The sequence below is a fragment of the Leptinotarsa decemlineata genome, unplaced genomic scaffold (genome assembly GCF_025532065.1).
Source record: "Leptinotarsa decemlineata unplaced genomic scaffold, Ldec_3_MD MMD2_tig00026307_RagTag_RagTag, whole genome shotgun sequence".
Classification (NCBI taxonomy): domain Eukaryota; kingdom Metazoa; phylum Arthropoda; class Insecta; order Coleoptera; family Chrysomelidae; genus Leptinotarsa; species Leptinotarsa decemlineata.
The window spans coordinates 10,321,605-10,340,247 of NW_027412681.1; the positions used below are offsets into that span (position 1 = coordinate 10,321,605).

General features: G+C 34.9%; 2 protein-coding genes across 14 annotated transcripts in view; one reads left to right on the top strand and one right to left on the bottom strand.

Annotated features, from left to right (window-relative positions):
- Trpm (Transient receptor potential cation channel, subfamily M) overlaps positions 1-18,643 on the top strand; it is a 431,781-nt gene that overhangs the window by 140,312 nt on the left and 272,826 nt on the right. The gene's annotated exons all lie outside the window — the stretch shown is intronic.
- On the bottom strand, positions 712-3,779 carry LOC141485037 (uncharacterized). Of its 2 annotated transcripts, XM_074180926.1 has the most exons (4): positions 3,514-3,779; positions 3,207-3,454; positions 3,137-3,151; positions 712-939 (listed from the first exon to the last, which is right to left on the bottom strand). In XM_074180926.1, the coding sequence occupies exons 2-4, from the start codon at positions 3,442-3,444 to the stop codon at positions 725-727; spliced, it is 468 nt and encodes a 155-aa protein (XP_074037027.1). In that variant the 5' UTR covers positions 3,445-3,454; positions 3,514-3,779; the 3' UTR covers positions 712-724. The 2 variants fall into 2 exon arrangements, 1 of the variants encoding a protein (XP_074037027.1); XR_012466975.1 differs by having other exon boundaries at positions 820-939; positions 3,050-3,151; positions 3,207-3,662.

Sequence of the window (18,643 nt, forward strand, 5' to 3'; positions counted from 1 at the left end):
AGTTGGACACTACCCTCATCTAATAGATTTTATTTTTGTCTCAACTATACTGATAACTACTCAAACCCCTGTGAAACCACCATGATAATTTTGTATTCTGTCCCCTCCTCCTCCTATATTCTCCTTTTTATGGAGATATCGTTAATGTTAGAATAGCAAAACCTAATCACAGAAAAAATATTGTGTTCATTCAGATTACCCTGTCATTTTTGTCTCATTTCACTCCCCTATTTCCGATTTTTCATCCGGTGGGTTCTGCTAGCTTTACCATTGAACGGGCAGAACAAAATCAAAATCCTTTCTTTAGGAAACTATCAATTTACAATAATTTCAGACTCGATATGGTCAACAATACTTCGAGTAGAAATACCAGAGCTAACTCCTCAAAAACCACGGGAGACTTTGCAGAACTACTGGGTAGATGTCGAAAGATTGTTCAATTTGGTAATTTGTACAAGGCACAAAAGAATTTCTATAGCAGATTGGAGTACATATCTTCATTAACGGTTTAAGAATACCCTCATGCAGCAAGTCCTGAAGCTAGGTTAGCTAACAATACATGCTGTATTGATAGCTGCAGAAGAGTTCGAGACTGTATTAATATCTGAAAGAATGAAAATGTAGTGAAAAAAGATGACCTCATCCGAAAAAGCTACGTTGAATGAGAAAATCGATATGTTTTCACATATATTCTAGAAAAAGGCATTGTAACAATTGCATAAAACTAAGATTCCTGCAGAACAATTGTTGGAAAAGGTCTTACAATACACGAAGAAATGTTAAAAAAGTGAGGAGACACAACACCTATATTTTCAAGTTCATTTAATACTTCTTTTAGTTTGGACCTTGAAGTAAATGGTACTTTTCTACAAGCATCAACTATCGGAGTCACATTTGTATCTACTTCAATATGATATCCACTTTCTATTTTTCCCAGACCTGTGAAAATAGACGTATCATTTTTTATCAATTTATCAATTTCACAGTTTTCAATTACATTATCCACTCGTTTGAGAATATTCAGTTTAGTACAGCCTTCCAATCCTAAAATACGTTGAGATTCTACATTTCTTATCAAGAAATCCAAATTGTATTTATTATTGCATATTAATGATATTTCACCCAGAGCCTTAGTTTTGAAATTACCATAACTAACTAAAATCGCATTTGTTGACTGTACATTAAGCTTCAAATCATCTTGTTTCAACTGTTCTAACACACTTTGTGGTAATAAATTCACCTCACTTGCCGAATCTAATTTGAAATTGATATTATGTCTTCCAATTTGAACAGTTGAATACCAGACTTTGGTTATTTCATTAATTACAATTTCGGAAATGAAAAATTCATCATTGAAATCCTTGATTTCAATTTCTTTAATTTTTTTTTATTATCAGTCTGATTGTGAGAAATTTTCAAAAAACAACAATTCTCAAAGTGATTTTTACCTTTACAATAATTACAAAATTTTCCAAATACAGGACAACTTCTAAAACTGTGATACCTGTTTTATTTTGAACAATGATTTGTTTTTGTACTTATATTTATGACATCCATTCGATGAATTGACAGCCATTGATTTAGTTATTGTGTTTGACCGGATTTGTTCTACCTTTGGCGAACCCTGCAAAACCCTTGCCTGTTCTTCAATAAGCTCTTGTATTACACAAAAGTCTATTGCTTCTGATAATGAAATGTCATTTGTCTTCAATAAAGCCTTTTGCGCCTTTTTTGTCGAAAGTTCCGCTAACAATCCTATCTCTTATTAACCCTTTCAGTCATAAATTATGAAAACAATTTTTTTTGTTTTTTCATAAAAGGTTGTTTTTACCATAAATTTGAACCCGTTTGAATGCCTGGGTGCCCTTGGGTGTTCAAGGTCAGACATGTACACTGTGATGTACATTATGACTAAAGAAGGAGCTCAACATGGAAGTCTAACCAGGTACATATAATCAGTCATAATGTATGAAAAGAATGAAAACAATTTTTGTCAAACATTTTCAGAAAATACTTCATTTTGAAATTTTCACTAAACAATTTTACAAATTGAAGGGGTTATATTTTTAGGAGTGATTAATTTTTGGGAAAGAAAGTTTTTGGCTTTCTACTACTCCATCTGATACAAAAAAAGGGATGAGAGAATCTTCTAAAGAAAGGAAGGAAGTAATCAATTTGAAAATAAGTAACTCTATACATGAATGATATCTGATTCTTATTCCACAACAAATGTTTGAAATACAAACTGAGTAGAGAAAAGTATCTTCTGTATAATTCAGTGTTCATATAGAAGTATTTGTTTCGAAAGAATTTTTTTCTTTCGTGTAATTCAATGTTTATATCAAAGTAGCTGTTTCAGGAGGACTTTCTTTCAGTTTGTGTCTGAAAGTTACTTCTTTGCATGATCTACACATTCATGTATAGAGTTACTTATTTTCAAATTGATTACTTCCTTCCTTTCTTTGGAAGATTCTCTCATCCCTTTTTTTGTATCACATGGAGTAGTAGAAAGCCAAAAACTTTCTTTCCCAAAAATTTTACAAAAATGCAACACTTGTTTCGCCATACAATGGCTTCTTCTTCAGCCATTGTATGGCGAAACACTTGTCACACGTTTTTTTAAAACTGTTTAATGAAAATCTCACAATAAAGTTTTGTTTGAATACGTTAGTAATGGATTTTCACCAAGTACCGGCCAATTCCATCATATACAATTTTTGTCTCTACTCATACAAAGTGATCCATTACATTTAATGTATGTGAGATTCAAATTTTTGTTTTTGTTCCGCCCCATATTCTCACAAAATATGGAAAAATGAGCTGTAGTATTAAAATAAAACCTCTGTCTCAGGTTGCAATTGTTTACGTGATTCGGAAGAAATCAACTTAGAACTGAAAGAAGACCATGCTGAATCCGAACATGTAGGTCTTCTTCGTTTCTTCACAATTTGTCACATAATATAAGGACCTCAGCCAAGTTCTGCCGACAGTGTATTAGATTTAGAACGTGTTTAACTGTATTGGACAATATGTAGAATGATTTAATTACCTACAATATAAATTGATGTTCACGGAGATGTACACCATGACTGCTCTCGCATTTTCAATTTCAACAAGAAATATTCAAACGGCTCACCGTTATGTTGCTGAACTGCAAAAAAATTGAATCTTTCAATCGTCAGGTTCACAATATCATTCAGATTTGCCCAAGATCACATCAAAGTTAGTTTCGCCTTCCTTTTTCTCATATTCTAATGTCTGTTTCACTTCTATAGCATCTTCTCCAATCAAATTCAGAAGTATATTGATCATCCTTTTATCTGTTGCGCCATCCAATCCAGCTGCACTCATATAAATTTCAAAACAACTTTTCCATTTTGGCCATTCGGTGCCGGCATTTCCTTTCAATTTCAATGGTGGCGGCTTATTGAAACCTTCTGTCATTTTGACTTTACTACAATAATTTATTCAACTCAGTTTCTAACTTTACTCTATTTTATCTTCAGATCACACTTCTTGGTCTTTTACCGCTGCCACATGTTATATTTTTGATTTTCTTTATTGAATGTATAATATATGAAGGAAATATTCACTTCAAGAGCTAATGATTCAACCACGTACTTTTTTAACTAACAAAAAACATGACAGTTCTTATTCCTAATACTTGTATTAAGTTGTCATCAAAAGTATGGTAATATAATATATCGAGAGGTCCAACGAAAAGTATCCACCTTGCTTTTCTCCTTTTTTTGTAACTTAACGCAAAAATGCTCGGACAGGTCAATTTTGCTTTTGACGGGGACACATTTTGGATGTATTTTTCTTCCTGTGCCTTCAACCCCCTAGCGAGAGTGAGTAACAACCCTAAAATTTCAAATGGAAAGTGGGGTCGAGTGATATATCATTTGAAAGGGCACAAAATTCTCTTTCCAATGATACCTAATTTGTTGTATTCACTTGAATAGTTATAAAAAAAGCAAGAACATTTACTCGATATTTTTGGTGTTAATTAAAATGCTGAAAAAACGGCATTTTTATCACTACTACATTCCTCAATTTCTCTCGTGCGTTTTTTGGTTCAAATAACAACAGCAGATAAGTGTACAAAAAGAATTTAGGCAAACGTTCATTGATTCAGTTCGGTTGCTTTTGAAATTATTTCAACTTTACTGTAAAAATGGTTTATTCTATTCCTGAACGAGTTGAAATTGTTAAACTTTATTATCAACATAATAGTTGTGCTAGACTTACTGCTCGCCTCTTTAATAACAGTCATCCCGGGAAAAATGTGAATGATTCGTACGTTGCCAAGTTAGTCCAAAAGTTTGTCGATACCGGATCTGTCTGTAATGTGAAACACCAGCCACGGAAACCGATCAGAAATGAAGCAGTGGATGTCGCTGTTTTGAGACATGTTGAATTGAATCATACTCAAAGTACCCGTCAGCTTGCTGCAGCCTCAGGTGGCTTCCTTTCGTCCATAATACGGATATTAAAAGCCTATAAATTTCATCCGTACAAAATTAAATTAGTACAGGAACTCAATGAAGATGATCCTGATAGAAGGCTGCAATTTTGTGAACAACTGAGCCAGCTACTAATTGATGATCCGCACCTATCATTCAACACGTGCTTTTCCGATAAGAGTACATTTTTTTGAATGGAGATGTGAATAGGCATAATTGCCGTTACTGGGATGACAGTAACCCACACTTATTCCGAGAGGTCCATACCCAGTACCCTCAAAAAATCAATGTCTGGTGTGGCATATTAGGTAGTCATATCGTAGGGCCACTTTTTATTCCTGGAAATTTAACTGGTGAGGTGTACCTGAACATGCTTGAAGATACAATTGATCCTCTCATAACAGAAATAATTGAAAATGACCAAAATCATAATGATAATCGGCTTCATTTCCAGCAAGATGGAGCACCTCCTCACTATGTTGCTCCGGTAAGAGAGTTTTTAGATGACTGGTTTCCTGGATGGTGGATTGGATGGAGAGGCCCCATCGAATGGCTTGCCAGGTCACCTGATTTATCGCCTTTAGACTTTTTCCTTTGGGGACACTTGAAAAATAAATGTTTTGCTACGCAGACCGAGTCAATAGAGGATCTTCGCCAACGAATTGCAGCAGAGTGCAGAAGTATAACACCTGATATGCTACAGAATGTTGGGAATAGATTTGAACAAAATCTGTATTACTGTATGGAAGCAAATGGGTCACATTTTCAGCACTTTCTGAAGTAGGATTCTACTAAGTGAATTACACATTTCAAAGTACTGGGTTGTAGTTGTTTTTCTTCATAATACCTACATATTTGAGTGAAATACAACAAATTAGGTATCATTGGAAAGATAATTTTGTGCCCTTTCAAGTGATATATCACTCGACCCCACTTTCCATTTAAAATTTTAGGGTTGTTACTCACCCTCGCTAGGGGGTTGAAGGCACAGGTAGACAAATACATCTAAAATGTGTCCCCCTCAAAAGCAAAATTGACCTGTCCGAGCATTTTTGCGTTAAGTTACAAAAAAAGGAGAAAAGCAATGTGCATACTTTTTGTTGGACCACCCTGTATTACAATTACCACTACCATTTAACTCAAAATGGTGGTCAATATTACGCCGTTGGTTTCTATATCACCTCTGTATGTGCTGATCCGTCTTGTTTTTCGTTACGTCACATTTTGACCATAGGAACATGTTAGGATTTTTCAAAGAATATAGGGAACTTCAAAAAAGTTATAACACTTTTCAAATGACGATTTTGTTATGTTTCCGGAGTTCAAACAAGCGACAATGAAAATGTGAAATCGATAGTTATGAAATATAAATGAAGTATAATATTCAGTTGTGATTTTGAAATATTGAATAATGTTATTGAATTTGAGCAAGCATGCCATTCGTTTCTTCAGAATCCACACATAGTCGTAACTTTCCTAAGAGTGATACATGAATATCAAATATAGCTACCTACCTAAATCTTCATGGGGATATGAAATCCCTTGAGCATGAAATATTTCAATTAATGAAATCATTGTATATTTTTCAGCCCGTTTGATATACGTGAAGTAATTTTTTCAATTGTCGGGACTGGTGATAGGTGAATTATTATTTAGACGAACACAGCGTTAATCAATAGCAGAATTTATTGAATATTACTGGAGTTTTTTCCCAACACCAAATCGTTATTTTCAACACCTCGACACGTGTTTCGATCACCAAGTGATCATCTTCAAAGGGGAAGATTAAAACTTCCTTCCTCTTCCTCTTTGAAGATGATCACTTGGTGATCGAAACACGTGTCGGAAGATTAAAACTTCCTTCCTCTTCCTCTTTGAAGATGATCACTTGGTGATCGAAACACGTATCGAGGTGTTGAAAATAACGATTTGGTCGATTTGGAGAAAAAAACTCCAGTAATATTCATTACCACACCAAAGGTTCCAAACAGTGCATCATAAGAACAGAATTTATTAACAACAAGACACAACGACAAACAAAGCACGAAAAAAAATTTACAAGGTAACCTCGAGGAACTTACTCTAAGATTTTTCTCGATCGGCGAAGAGACTGTAGAGCGGGCTTAGTTCTCGGCGGAAACCCCAGAATAAGAAATAGTTCTCGGCCGAAATCCCAAAATAGAATGAATTCATCCGGTAAAAAATGTGTTCGAAGAAACTCCCGAAAAATCATCAGTCACAATGGTCGGGGTCATAAATATAGTCAAGACAGGTCAACCACTTGGGCCCGAATCCCTTGTCTTAATCCATAAAAGTGTTAACAATGAGTTCATACTCGAAACATCCCAAGTGATGTTCTAAATATTTATCTGCTTTTCGGCAATAAACGTTCGTTTCGAGAGAAGAGAGCAGAAAATACGAAAATGACAAGTAAAAATTATTATAAAGGAATTGACATAAAAACCCAAAAAGATGGATATTTTGGATGACTGTTCGATAATGCAGTTATGAAAAGTTGATTTCCTAACAAAAATGTATAATACAAAATAAAAATCAATAAAGAAATAATATGTTTCTAAACTGAGTAGTTGTATGAAAAACCCTACACAATAATTATTTATTTTTTCTCAGCAAGCTCAGCTTCATACTTAAACAGTCATTCTTCCGATCATCATCAATATTATCGTGTGCAACAACCACATTTTTATTTTTTGTTTTATATTGTTATTCACTTTGTTTTTATAAAATATCATTACATGTAATTAATACTGAAACTTCTCTAGAACGGTTCAAATTCGCTTATTCTAGCAGTTCATTAGTGATAATTAGTATTACCGCCTCTTGTGATGTTTAAATTAGTTGGTATCTTTCAAATGACCTTTGAATTGGTAGACTGATGAATGAGAAGCATTTTCAGCATAAAACCATTTAATATAAACAAAGCTACAAAAATTTTGTATTTGTGTTAATGAACTACTCAACATCACAACGTTAACAGTCATTAATCTCAGATGATTGTGCGGATAATTCTTATTGTACTTTTGGGTTTTGGGTTTAGCTCGTGGTATATATAGCGACGATGTCAGTGGTTAACTAGCCGGAGGATGAGTTTAGATTTTTCGAACAGGGTCGAATTCAGGCTAACAACGGTTATTCCCAGTTTGTTGGAGAATATTTTTTCTTACAGACTTTGTGTAATGTCAATTTTTTATGATTGCTATCAACAGCTCCAGATCTACTGTAAAATGTCATTTTCCAGATTTGATTTTATATGGTTCACAAGATAATTTGAATTGGAAGTGTCACCGTTTCATTCATTTCAGTCCATTGCTTGTAACACGCCAAATACCTAAATTTTCATTTTCAGAGATCTTGGATTCCACTGAGCAGTCTGCCTCAATATTTCATTTAGTAGATCGTGTAATTGTCTGATTTGCCAACCTTATAACAACATCAATTTGAATTCACTATTCAGTGTTCACTCTAATTAATTCCAAGGCTAACAATATTATTCAATATCAATAGTAATCTTCTTCTCAAGAGTCAAAGACTTCCTTTATTTCATAGTCTGAATCAGAACATAAAAAGTGATGCTTAGACAGAAATGACCGTTTATTTTTCCTTGTCATAATTAGTATCGATGAACAACATCTATGCCATTAAACTTGTGTTGAGGGACTGAAACAACAGGTTGAAACTTTGATCTCGAAAGTGATTGTATTCGTCAGTTTTGAAGGATTAAAAAACCGTCTCATCAAGAAGCATTCCAAACACTTCAAGGAATATCCTGTCTGTTCAAAAAGTGAGATCCATTTATTCATCAATTTTTATTTTGTCCCCTTCAAAGTTGTCCCCCTCAGATATAATACACTTGGCCAACGTTTTTCAAATACTGGAAACAGTTCTGATATGCACTTTTTGGTGTGTCCTTGAGCTCAGCGATTCGGTTTTCATCGTGTCAATTTCTCAATCTTGGGAACAGACAGTAATCGCAGGGAATCAAATCTGATGAATACGGTGGCTGGGTTGACGAGTGAGCAGGTGCATTATCGTGATGCAAAAGCCGTGAATTATTTTCCGACAATACTGGAGGTTTTTTTTGTATTGCTTATCACAAGCAGCGGATAACTTTAAGATAATACTTCTTATTGACCGTACGACCACTCGGCAAGAACTTCGGATGCACTATGCCACGGTAATCGAAGGAAACAATGAGCAAAACTGTGACATTTGATCACTTGGCGTGCTTTTTTGGTCTTGCTCTCCTTCGTGGGCTATTCCAGTGGGATGATTGGACTTTGGTTTCGATTCCAGAATCATATAACCATGATTCGTCATTCAACAATTCCTGAGCGATGCTGATGCGACGGTTTTTTTTTTTGGTAAAAATTCAGTTGGACGAACTTCGTTGTCACACGATTCATGCTCAAAATTTACGAAAAAAGTACATAGCATGATCCAACCGATATGCCGACATCCTCAGTAACTCCTCTAATATGGATTCGACGATCTCCATAACAATTTTTTTCATTTTTCCAACATTTTCTTTAGTTGTTGGTGTGCTGGGGCGTCCAGGGCCTACATCGCCATTCACATCTTCTCGACTTTTTGTGAAAAGCTTATACCACCTGTAAACATTTTTTTGGCTCAGAGTACAATCACCGTATGCCACTGTCAACATTTCAAGTTTTTTTTGAGCACTTAGTTCCATTTTTACAATAAGTTGTGGAATTGGTCGCGGTGGTAGTGCGACTCACGATCGGAAGGTCGTGGGTTCGATCCCCGCCTCGACCAGATATTTCTCTCGAGAGAATTTATCTGGTTGAAGCTGGGATGATTCTGCAACCGTGTTGGGAATCACACGTTAAAAGGTAAGACCTCGTTAGTCCTTAGCTCGCACAAGTTTCTCAACTCCTGAGAGTTGTCGTTCGTATGGGGGCGACAGCTGAATAACGGAAAAAACAGATTTTAAAACATTTTTGAACAGATCTCACCAACAAAGTTAATATGCTAAACAGCTGAAACTGTAAACATATTTTCAAGGCGAGTGTACCAACATAAAAAAATCCTCAATGGAATGTACGTAGCCTGCAAAATTGACACATTTACCCACACTATACAGTGTGTAAAAGCCAACACGTCGAATTTGAATTAAAATTTGACATATTTCCACAGAAAAACACTAAACACTACCCCTACCTTCAACTTCCGTCGTACCTACAACCCCCAATTTTTTAAATGGGAACAATAGGCTTGTGATATATTGTTTGAAGGGTCTCTTCATTCTCTATTCAAAAATGTTATCGCTTTCAAGTGTATTGCCACAATTGAGATAAAATAAATTAAAATCCGAAATTCAATAAAATACACTCAAAACTTATTGCAATATACTCAAAACTTATTTCATGTTGAGGTATTGATAATAAGAAAGTAATATTACTGGAGTTTTTCCCAACACCAAATCGTTATTTTTAACACCTCGACACTCCAGTAATATTCATTACAACACCAAAGGTTCCAAACAGTGCATCACAAGTGAATAAGAAAGTAAGCAAAAACCATAGCAATGTTCTTTTTAGATGGTATCCTTTAAAAAACTGTAAATAATTTCCGTGGCAACGTTAGTTTAAAACGATTTGTCAACTTTTCTTTTATATGTTACAACATTAGTTGTCAGTATTTTAGGTTTAAAGTTCGTTAACTTCAAGTCTGACAGATGGTCAGATCAACGTGAATGCATAAAATAACAGTTTTACAAATGATTGATTACGGAGATAAAACCCGAACACAACAGGAAGTAGCACGCCTAATTCAAGAGAATTCCTAATTCACCGCCCATATCTCAAGAAACAATTAGCAAAATAGAAAAGCAGTTTTACTAGCTTGATCATATGGGGCAGATAAAAAAGCAGCTGCCATTGCAATGAGTGATGAACTCAAATTAGATGTGATGCTTGAGTATGAGGAAAACCCACATACATCGAGTAGATAGGCATCCACTACATACAATGTTAGCCATGCATCGATTGTAAACATATTAAAAGAAAATGAAATGCATTTCTATAAATGATACCTAGTCAAGAGCTCATGGTAGACGAAGTTGATAGAAGAACTTATTTTTAAGAACAAATGATGGATATGTTGGTTAACAATATCATCCAATTAGTACTTTGTCTCTCAACGGTCATGCTAATCCTCAAAATTACCGCTACTGGTCAACGGAAAATCCTCACTGGATGAGAGAAGAACACACGCTATACCCTCAAAAGGTTAATGTTTGAGCAGGGATTGTAGGAAACCATATCATTGGTCCCTTTTTCATTGAGGACAACTTGAATGGCAATAATAATTTGGCACTACTTTAAAATGATATAATGTCAAGTTTGGCAAATTTATATCCTAATCCAGGAAAGTTCCTCCTCAAGTTCCAGTGAATACGATATGGTTTCAGCAGGATGGAGCACCACCACATTACCAAATTAATTTCCGGTAAAATCTCGATACATTTCCCAATCGGTGGATAAAGAAGCAAGGATCGATTGAATGGCAAGCGCGATCACCTGATCTTTCATCACTAGATTTCTTTTTATGGGGATATGTAAAGAGCAATGTGTACAAAACTAAACCTTCACATTTGAATGACTTAAAAGAACGAATAACGCTTGCGATTAGGTCGGTCACGCTTGATATGTTAAACGAAGTTAGAAGGCAGCTTTATTTGAGATTAGGATGTTGCTAAGACGTTCGCGGTGAACATTTTGAACATCTACTTCGTTAACATCCGTAGTTCTTTGTCGTTATCTACATTTCATTACGTTTTGCATTACATTTTAGTTTTTGAGTGTATTTCATCGAATTTTAATTTATTTCTATCTGAATTGTAGCAATACACTTGAAAGCGATAACATTTTTGAATAGAGAATCACAAACTTATACTTCCCATTCAAAAAATTCGGGGTTGTACCTGTCGTTCGGAGGGGGTTGAAGGTAGGGGTGGCATATCAAATTATAACTTACATTGGACGTGTTTCGGGATTTTTTTTAAATATGTGCTGTTGCCGACATAATGAATTTATTTCATTTGGCTTTTACACACTGTATAACTATGAGTATGGCAGTTGATTTTGCCAAATCATTTTCTGAATAAGTTGATTTTTTTTCCATTTAGTTCAGAACACACTTTTTTAAACAATCTCTCTTTCATTTTTTGAGCTATAGTTCGGCAAGTTTATTCAAGTTTTTCGAAATTCTCGTTATGCGTTATTCTATTTATTCAATTTACTGTATTCGTTATTCGATTTATTCCAGTTATTACTTTTTTGCATTCATTTAATCTAATAAATTTGTCAAGTCCATTCGATTCCTTGTCTTTAGATTCAGTATCACTTTGATTCTTCTGAAGATGCTAACCTTATTAGCGAAACGCGCGTCGAGTGCAAAAATATCAGTTTGGTGTTAGGGTAATTAATCTCTAGAAAAAGTTTTCGACTTTTACACCAAAGGTTCCAATCTTATATCGTTTAAACCGATTTTTGTGAAAATCTTAGTGTTTTTGGATACTTCCATCAATATGGCTTTCTGGAGACCTTTTGAAACAAATGATAACATTACGTGTGAGTAATCTGTGTCAATCGACAGGGATCCGGAATTTGAAAATAAGGACTTACATGTTCAAGTTCAGCGAGTAATTTTAAATATTCATGAATGCTTGAAGAAGGAAAACTGTCACACTTCACAGAATGCTATTGTGAATAGAATATGCGAGTTAACGAAACTCTCTCGTTCGACAGTTCTTCGAGTCATCAAAAATAGGGGATGTCATTGACCATGCAATGAAACGAAAACAAAGGAATAAAAAATTCGCAAACGTTGATGGTGGCACAAAAGATGTGATTCGGCGAACAATTTATGGTATATACCAAAAAAATGAAGTATCAACCTTGGAAATGATTTGGTATAAATTACTCGACTATCCCGATCACAATTACAAATCTTTAGACACTCTACGAGGTGTCTTATTGTCTTATGGTTTCAAATATAAAAAATTGAACAATCGGATGGTCATAATGGAATCGACACGCATTGTTCAACTTCGACAAGAATATTTGAGGCTAATGAAAAGCTACCGAGAATCCAGCAGACATATAATCTACCTCGACGAAACTTGGTTTGACACCCATGATGTTGTCAAATATGGCTGGGTAGACGAAACTAAGTATTATGCTTTGAACACACCTTCTTCAAGGGGAAAACGGCATTTTGCATGCCGGGAATGGAAGTGGTTTCGTACCTAACGCTTTGCTTCTGTCGCCCAAAAATATAAAAGATTCGTCTGCTGATTACCACGAAGATATGACTGCGGCTTTATTCGAAACCTGGTTTATTGAGCAGCTTCTCCCAAATATTCCTCCAAACTCGGTAATTGTTATGGAGAACGCTTCGCATCATTCTCGGTTATTGACTACAATACCAAACAAAAACACAAAAAAGCAGATATTGTTGATTTCGTGCGAAATCATGACATGGAAATACCCGAAAAGATTCCAACGAAAAAGGTATTACTGGCGACCATAAAACAACGTAATTTCAAAAAAAAGTATATTATTGATTCGATGTGTGAAACACGTGGTCATATTCTCTTACGATTGCCTCCATACTATTGTGTGTTCAATCCAATTGAAATGGTTTAGGCCACAATGAAAGAAAGCTTGCGGAAATGTAATCAGTCAATGACTTTGAATGCTGTAATGCTTGACAATATAAGGCGAGTGGCGAATGGAATAGGTAATAGTGATGTGTGAAAGAACTGTGTGGCCCACGTTATAAAAGAAGAGAACAAATATTATGTGCAAAGTTCCATAAATCCGATCGTTATTCAACCCGATGATGATTCCACCTCATCCGAATATAGCGAAGAAGAATTTTGATTTTTCTAGCAATTTTGTTGGCCTCTATTATTTTGAAAATATATGTTTGACGAGAATTCGGTGTGATTATTTGTGTTTCCATTGTATTTTAGAGTTTTCGACTCGGAAATCAATTACCTTAAATTTCGAAGTATTTCATAATTACCCATGGTGGAAAAATTCAGTTGAGATAACTTTTCCATTGGGTGATCAATTGCTATGATTGTAAGAATAAGTAACTGAAAAACTACCACTGAAAAATAATATGCCGACGCCTATGTCGAGGCGGGAATTCCTCCTCTATGCTGTTCTAATTGGTATTGGAAATACTATACAATTGAACTTCCACAGAAATCATTAGGTTAGTAATTACCGGACTACTCTCTTGCTTTGCACTTTCACCTGGGCAAATACAATTCTTTTAACGAAAGACCGTCTTCTCCAACTTTTGAGATATCTGACAAAACCATTATGAGTGAAACTTTTTGATTACTGCTAACTTAAAAGCTCTTTGATATGACATGAGAATGCACTAGAGTTTTCAAAATAGCTTATTCAATAAAAAACTGGAAGAATGTGATAAAGATTTTCTGCCTGCCTATTTCAATAAGAGAAACACTGATAAATATAAGTTCATAATCGGTGACGAAACTTTTGAATTGAGTGGAGTATTTTCATTGAATTTTCCCACAGAATATTGTAGAATAAAATTTTTCATCTTATAGGAATGCATCTAAAGCAAATGAACTTTAAACGTTCAAGCCAGTCTCTATATACCTACACAGTAGGTTTAATAGACTGACGCCTATCAGAAAACAACTACTCCCCTGGCTAATACCACGAAGGGTGTTGGATTATATTCGACAGGCGTCAGTGCAGGAATCTTCACAGAAAATTTCCTGCATATGCAATTGGCAATACAACTGAAAGAGTCGACCTTCAATTATGGAACGGGCACACTTGCAGACCGGTTTCGGGCTTATTAGCCACTCATCAGTGCAAGATAGTGACCATCATCGACCTAAAGTCAATGATATTCCACAATTGAAAATCGAAATTCTTTCAGAGTATTTCATTCCTCTTCCAAAGTTGCAGCGAACATCACAAAATGTCACTCCATCTAGTGGACGAGTTACTAACAACTGCATATCTTCACAGAAAATTTCCTGCATATGCAATTGGCAAAGATTCCTGCACTGACGCCTGTCGGATATAATCCAACGCCCTTCGTGGTATTAGCCAGGGGAGTAGTTGTTTTCTGATAGGCGTCAGTCCATTAAACCTACTGTGTAGGTATATAGAGACTGACTTGAACGTTTAAAGTTCCTTTGCTTTAGATTCGTTGACTGCCAGTCTTCAAGCATAGCCCACTGACTAATAAGAACGTTTTTCTTCTTTATTCAGAGGAATCGGGCAAATTACGGATATGCAGTTGGTTATTACCTCGTCCACTAGATGGAGTGACATTTTGTGATGTTCGCTTCAACTTTGGAAGAGGAATGAAATACTCTGAAAGAATTCCGATTTTCAATTGTGGAATATCATTGACTTTAGGTCGATGATGGTCACTATCTTGCACTGATGAGTGGCTAATAAGCCCGAAACCGGTCTGCAAGTGTGCCCGTTCCATAATTGAAGGTCGACTCTTTCAGTTGTATTGCCAATTGCATATGCAGGAAATTTTCTGTGGAGATTCCTGCATTGACGCCTGTCGGATATAATCCAACGCCCTTCGTGGTATTAGCTAGGGGAGTAGTTGTTTTCTGATAGGCTTCAGTCCATTAAACCTACTATGTAGGTATATAGAGACTGGCTTGAACGTTTAAAGTTCATTTGCTTTAGATTTGTTGACTGCCAGTCTTCAAGCATAGCCCACTGACTAATAAGAAAGTTATAGGAATGTAACAGTCCAAATTTATATGCAGTTAATTAAGTGTGTTATAAGGGTTTTATAAGGGTGAAGGCGTAGTTAGGCTTGATACGTGTAAGTACCTTCCAGAGAATGTATGTTAGAACTCCGACTAGTATAGCAAATGATAGTATATGCTCTAGTAAATATTTGTGATCATAGATTGTAAATGCAGTGATTGCAAATGACGGTTATTATTTTCAGTTCATAAGACTTCATAGTTAGGCTTAATCCGTGTAAATACTTTCCAAAGAATGGATATTAGAATACCGATTATAATAACAACTGATGTTATATGCTCATGTAAATGCGTTCATTTGCATTGATTGCAAATGGCGGCTATTATTTTCAACATTGGGCTCTGGACAGTGTCGCATACTCATCATGCTGCTGAAGATGGTTATGGCTTATTTAGAATTAAAATAGTATAACTAAATACGTTTCTGTTGAAATGATTATTTTATCTTTCTAGTCCGCCTCTGTGCATATATTTCAGCTTGAACACATGCTCAACCTTGCCCGAGGAGGGTCGTTGGTTGACGGTGAACACTATGCGGAGAATGTCCATATTAAGACTATTACATTTTGAAAGGGGTTGTAACTGTGGCAAGCAGTGCCTGTTCCAGGTGGTTACAAGAAGTGAGCTAATCCCTGGGGTTTCCAGGATTGCTTTATTAATATATTGAAGGTATCCCAAAACTTGGTGAACCGCCCTTGTTATCATTCCGCATGCATTAGTTTTCGACTATTAAACTCACATAGGAAAGGGATGGAGGAATTTCTGAACATCTACCAGTATGTAAGTATGTTATTTAAAATTTTGAAGGACAAGAGAAAAGATGAAAGCAAGTTCCATAAAAATAGGATGAAAGAAACAAATAACTCAAGAAGAAAACAAAAATACAAGGATGGGAAAGAAGGGGAAGAAAAAAAACTAATTGCTGAAACTATTGCACCACCGAAAATGAAAATAAGAAAGAAATACGTTGCTAAAACATTTATTTCACAATGAAAGCGGCAGGAAAGAGTAGCAAGAATTTGGTAATTGGCACTTCAGGAAAATATGAGATTCGAGGTGAAAACAAAATAGTTTGAAGAATTGAAATGCTGACATTCGGCGGCCGAGTAAGAAGACTCAAAGAATTGTTTAAGATCAGAAAACGAGTCATTAAAAATCTGAATAAGAAATTCAACGAACAAGCAAATAAATTGAAAGTCCAAATTCAGCATATCCACAGGTTCACCTAATAGGTGAATATCAGCAAGTTTCTGATAAATTGCTCATGGGCCATGTATTAAAGATAATTTGAGGGTTAATTTCGAAACGAAATGGAAACTGCACCAGTTTTCTTGGTTCAATTGAGCACTTGAAATTATGCAAACATTCCATGAAACAGTAAAAAATGATACGAGTTTCAATAGTCGAAACAAAGATTACAGATTGGACACAGAAGAAAATACAAACCAAACGAGACTTCAAGCAGACACTAAAACAGGAACCAAGTTGCCTCTTCCTAAAACCGCTGAAATAAAAATTTGTGGAATACTGCTGCGGAAGCTTCCCTACTACGGATTCAGAGGAGTGATACTGAGCTGGTTCAGCTCATATTTGTCAGGTCGTATCCCAATTGTTTCTCATCTACCTCAACGATTTGACAAGTATAAATATCTTAGGAAAATTCACACTATTTGCAGACGAAACTACCATTCTTTGTCAATCGAACAAGGCAAATGACTTAACTAAATTCATATTCATCGAAATGATGAAAGTAAAGAGTTGGTGTGATTCGAATTGTCTGTCTCTAAATATTTCGAAAACTAACATATCAATTTTCTGATGTGAATATACCCATTGGGAATGACATTGAGAACAAAAGTAGCATAAAATTTTTAGCAGTACATATCGATAGAAAACTATAATTTGATGACCATATTTATGCCTTGTGTAATAAAGTGTCGTCTGATTGTTATGCAGTAGTCGCAAGTGAACTTGGTTTAACAGCAGCTGAGACTTTTCATTTTTTTCTGGTGGAATCTCACCTGAGTTATGGAATTTCATTTTGGGGCGTATGTAGTGGTTATCTACTCTGAAATATTTCAATTTTGCAAAAACGAGCCGTGAGATATATGTGTAAATCAAAAAGTACAGACTCTTGTAGATTACTCTTTATCACTCATGGAATTCTAACAGTGATTTCTCTCTTTATAATGGAAACAGTGTGTTTAATTAAGAAATATTTGGACAAATTTCAATCCTGAACAACCCATTATGGGTCAAGGCAATCCAACAAAATCAAGTCGACAATACCAATGACACCAGTCATAAAGGATTTCATTGTCTATAATGGTTGTAAAATGTTCAACCACTTGCCAAAGAATGTAACAGAAATAAAGTCTTCACAATGTTTCAGGAAGGCTGTGAAAGATTTTTTTAAGTGATAGACCATACTATAATATACAATATACAAATATATCTTATTCGTTTATTATTTAACAGCATCCTGTACGACTTATATGTTTTTATAGATACAAACAAAACTTTTTTTTACTCATTTATTATTTCCCAATATCCTGTATGACTTATATGTTTTTATATGTACGAACTATTTTTTCTATTTATTTATTATTTGGCAGTACCCTGTATGACTTATATATTTTATATTTTCACGCTGATTTTATGTATTAAGTGAAAATTGATCAATTTAAATGCACATTGTTTTTACATAAAAACTGTATTATAGAATAAGTGAAACTTTTTCCACAAGATTACTCTTATGACAATTAAGTATATTAATAAATTGATAGATGTAGCCGTTACTACGTGGTAGGAGATCATAATGAAAAGAGAAATGAAAATTTCTATGTTTTTTAACACTTTCAATTGTAAGTAACTGCAATAACGTTAGTTGCAATTAAAAGTGGTAAAAAACATAGAAATTTTCATTTCTCTTTTCATTAAGTAAATTCTCTCTCTTTCTCTCTCAACTTCAATAATAAAAATCACAGCTGCACAAACACAACGTAATTAATGATAATGATTGCGATACATTTCTAGATATTTGTTGATTCACGTCAATTCTGAAGTGTATGATTAATTGATGGAAATTGAGTGGTTTGATTTTTTATTGGAACAATCAAATCTTTCTTTTTCATTTTCATCTGAATCTTCAATCAAAATACGTCGCCGAATTATGCCACTGCATTTATGACTCGACTTATTACACATCAATAGCATTTCATTTGAAAATGTGCTGATGTAGCGATGAAGACTAGTGTACTCACCAAAAACTTATGTACATCAACCTAGCTCTACTTCACAATTTGTCTTACTCTCTTCGATTTTTGCTATTTCGTTGATACAC

Excerpts from the sequence above, each read along its gene's own strand:
- LOC141485037 (XM_074180926.1), bottom strand. The coding sequence starts at position 3,444 with ATGACAGAAGGTTTCAATAAGCCGCCACCATTGAAATTGAAAGGAAAT.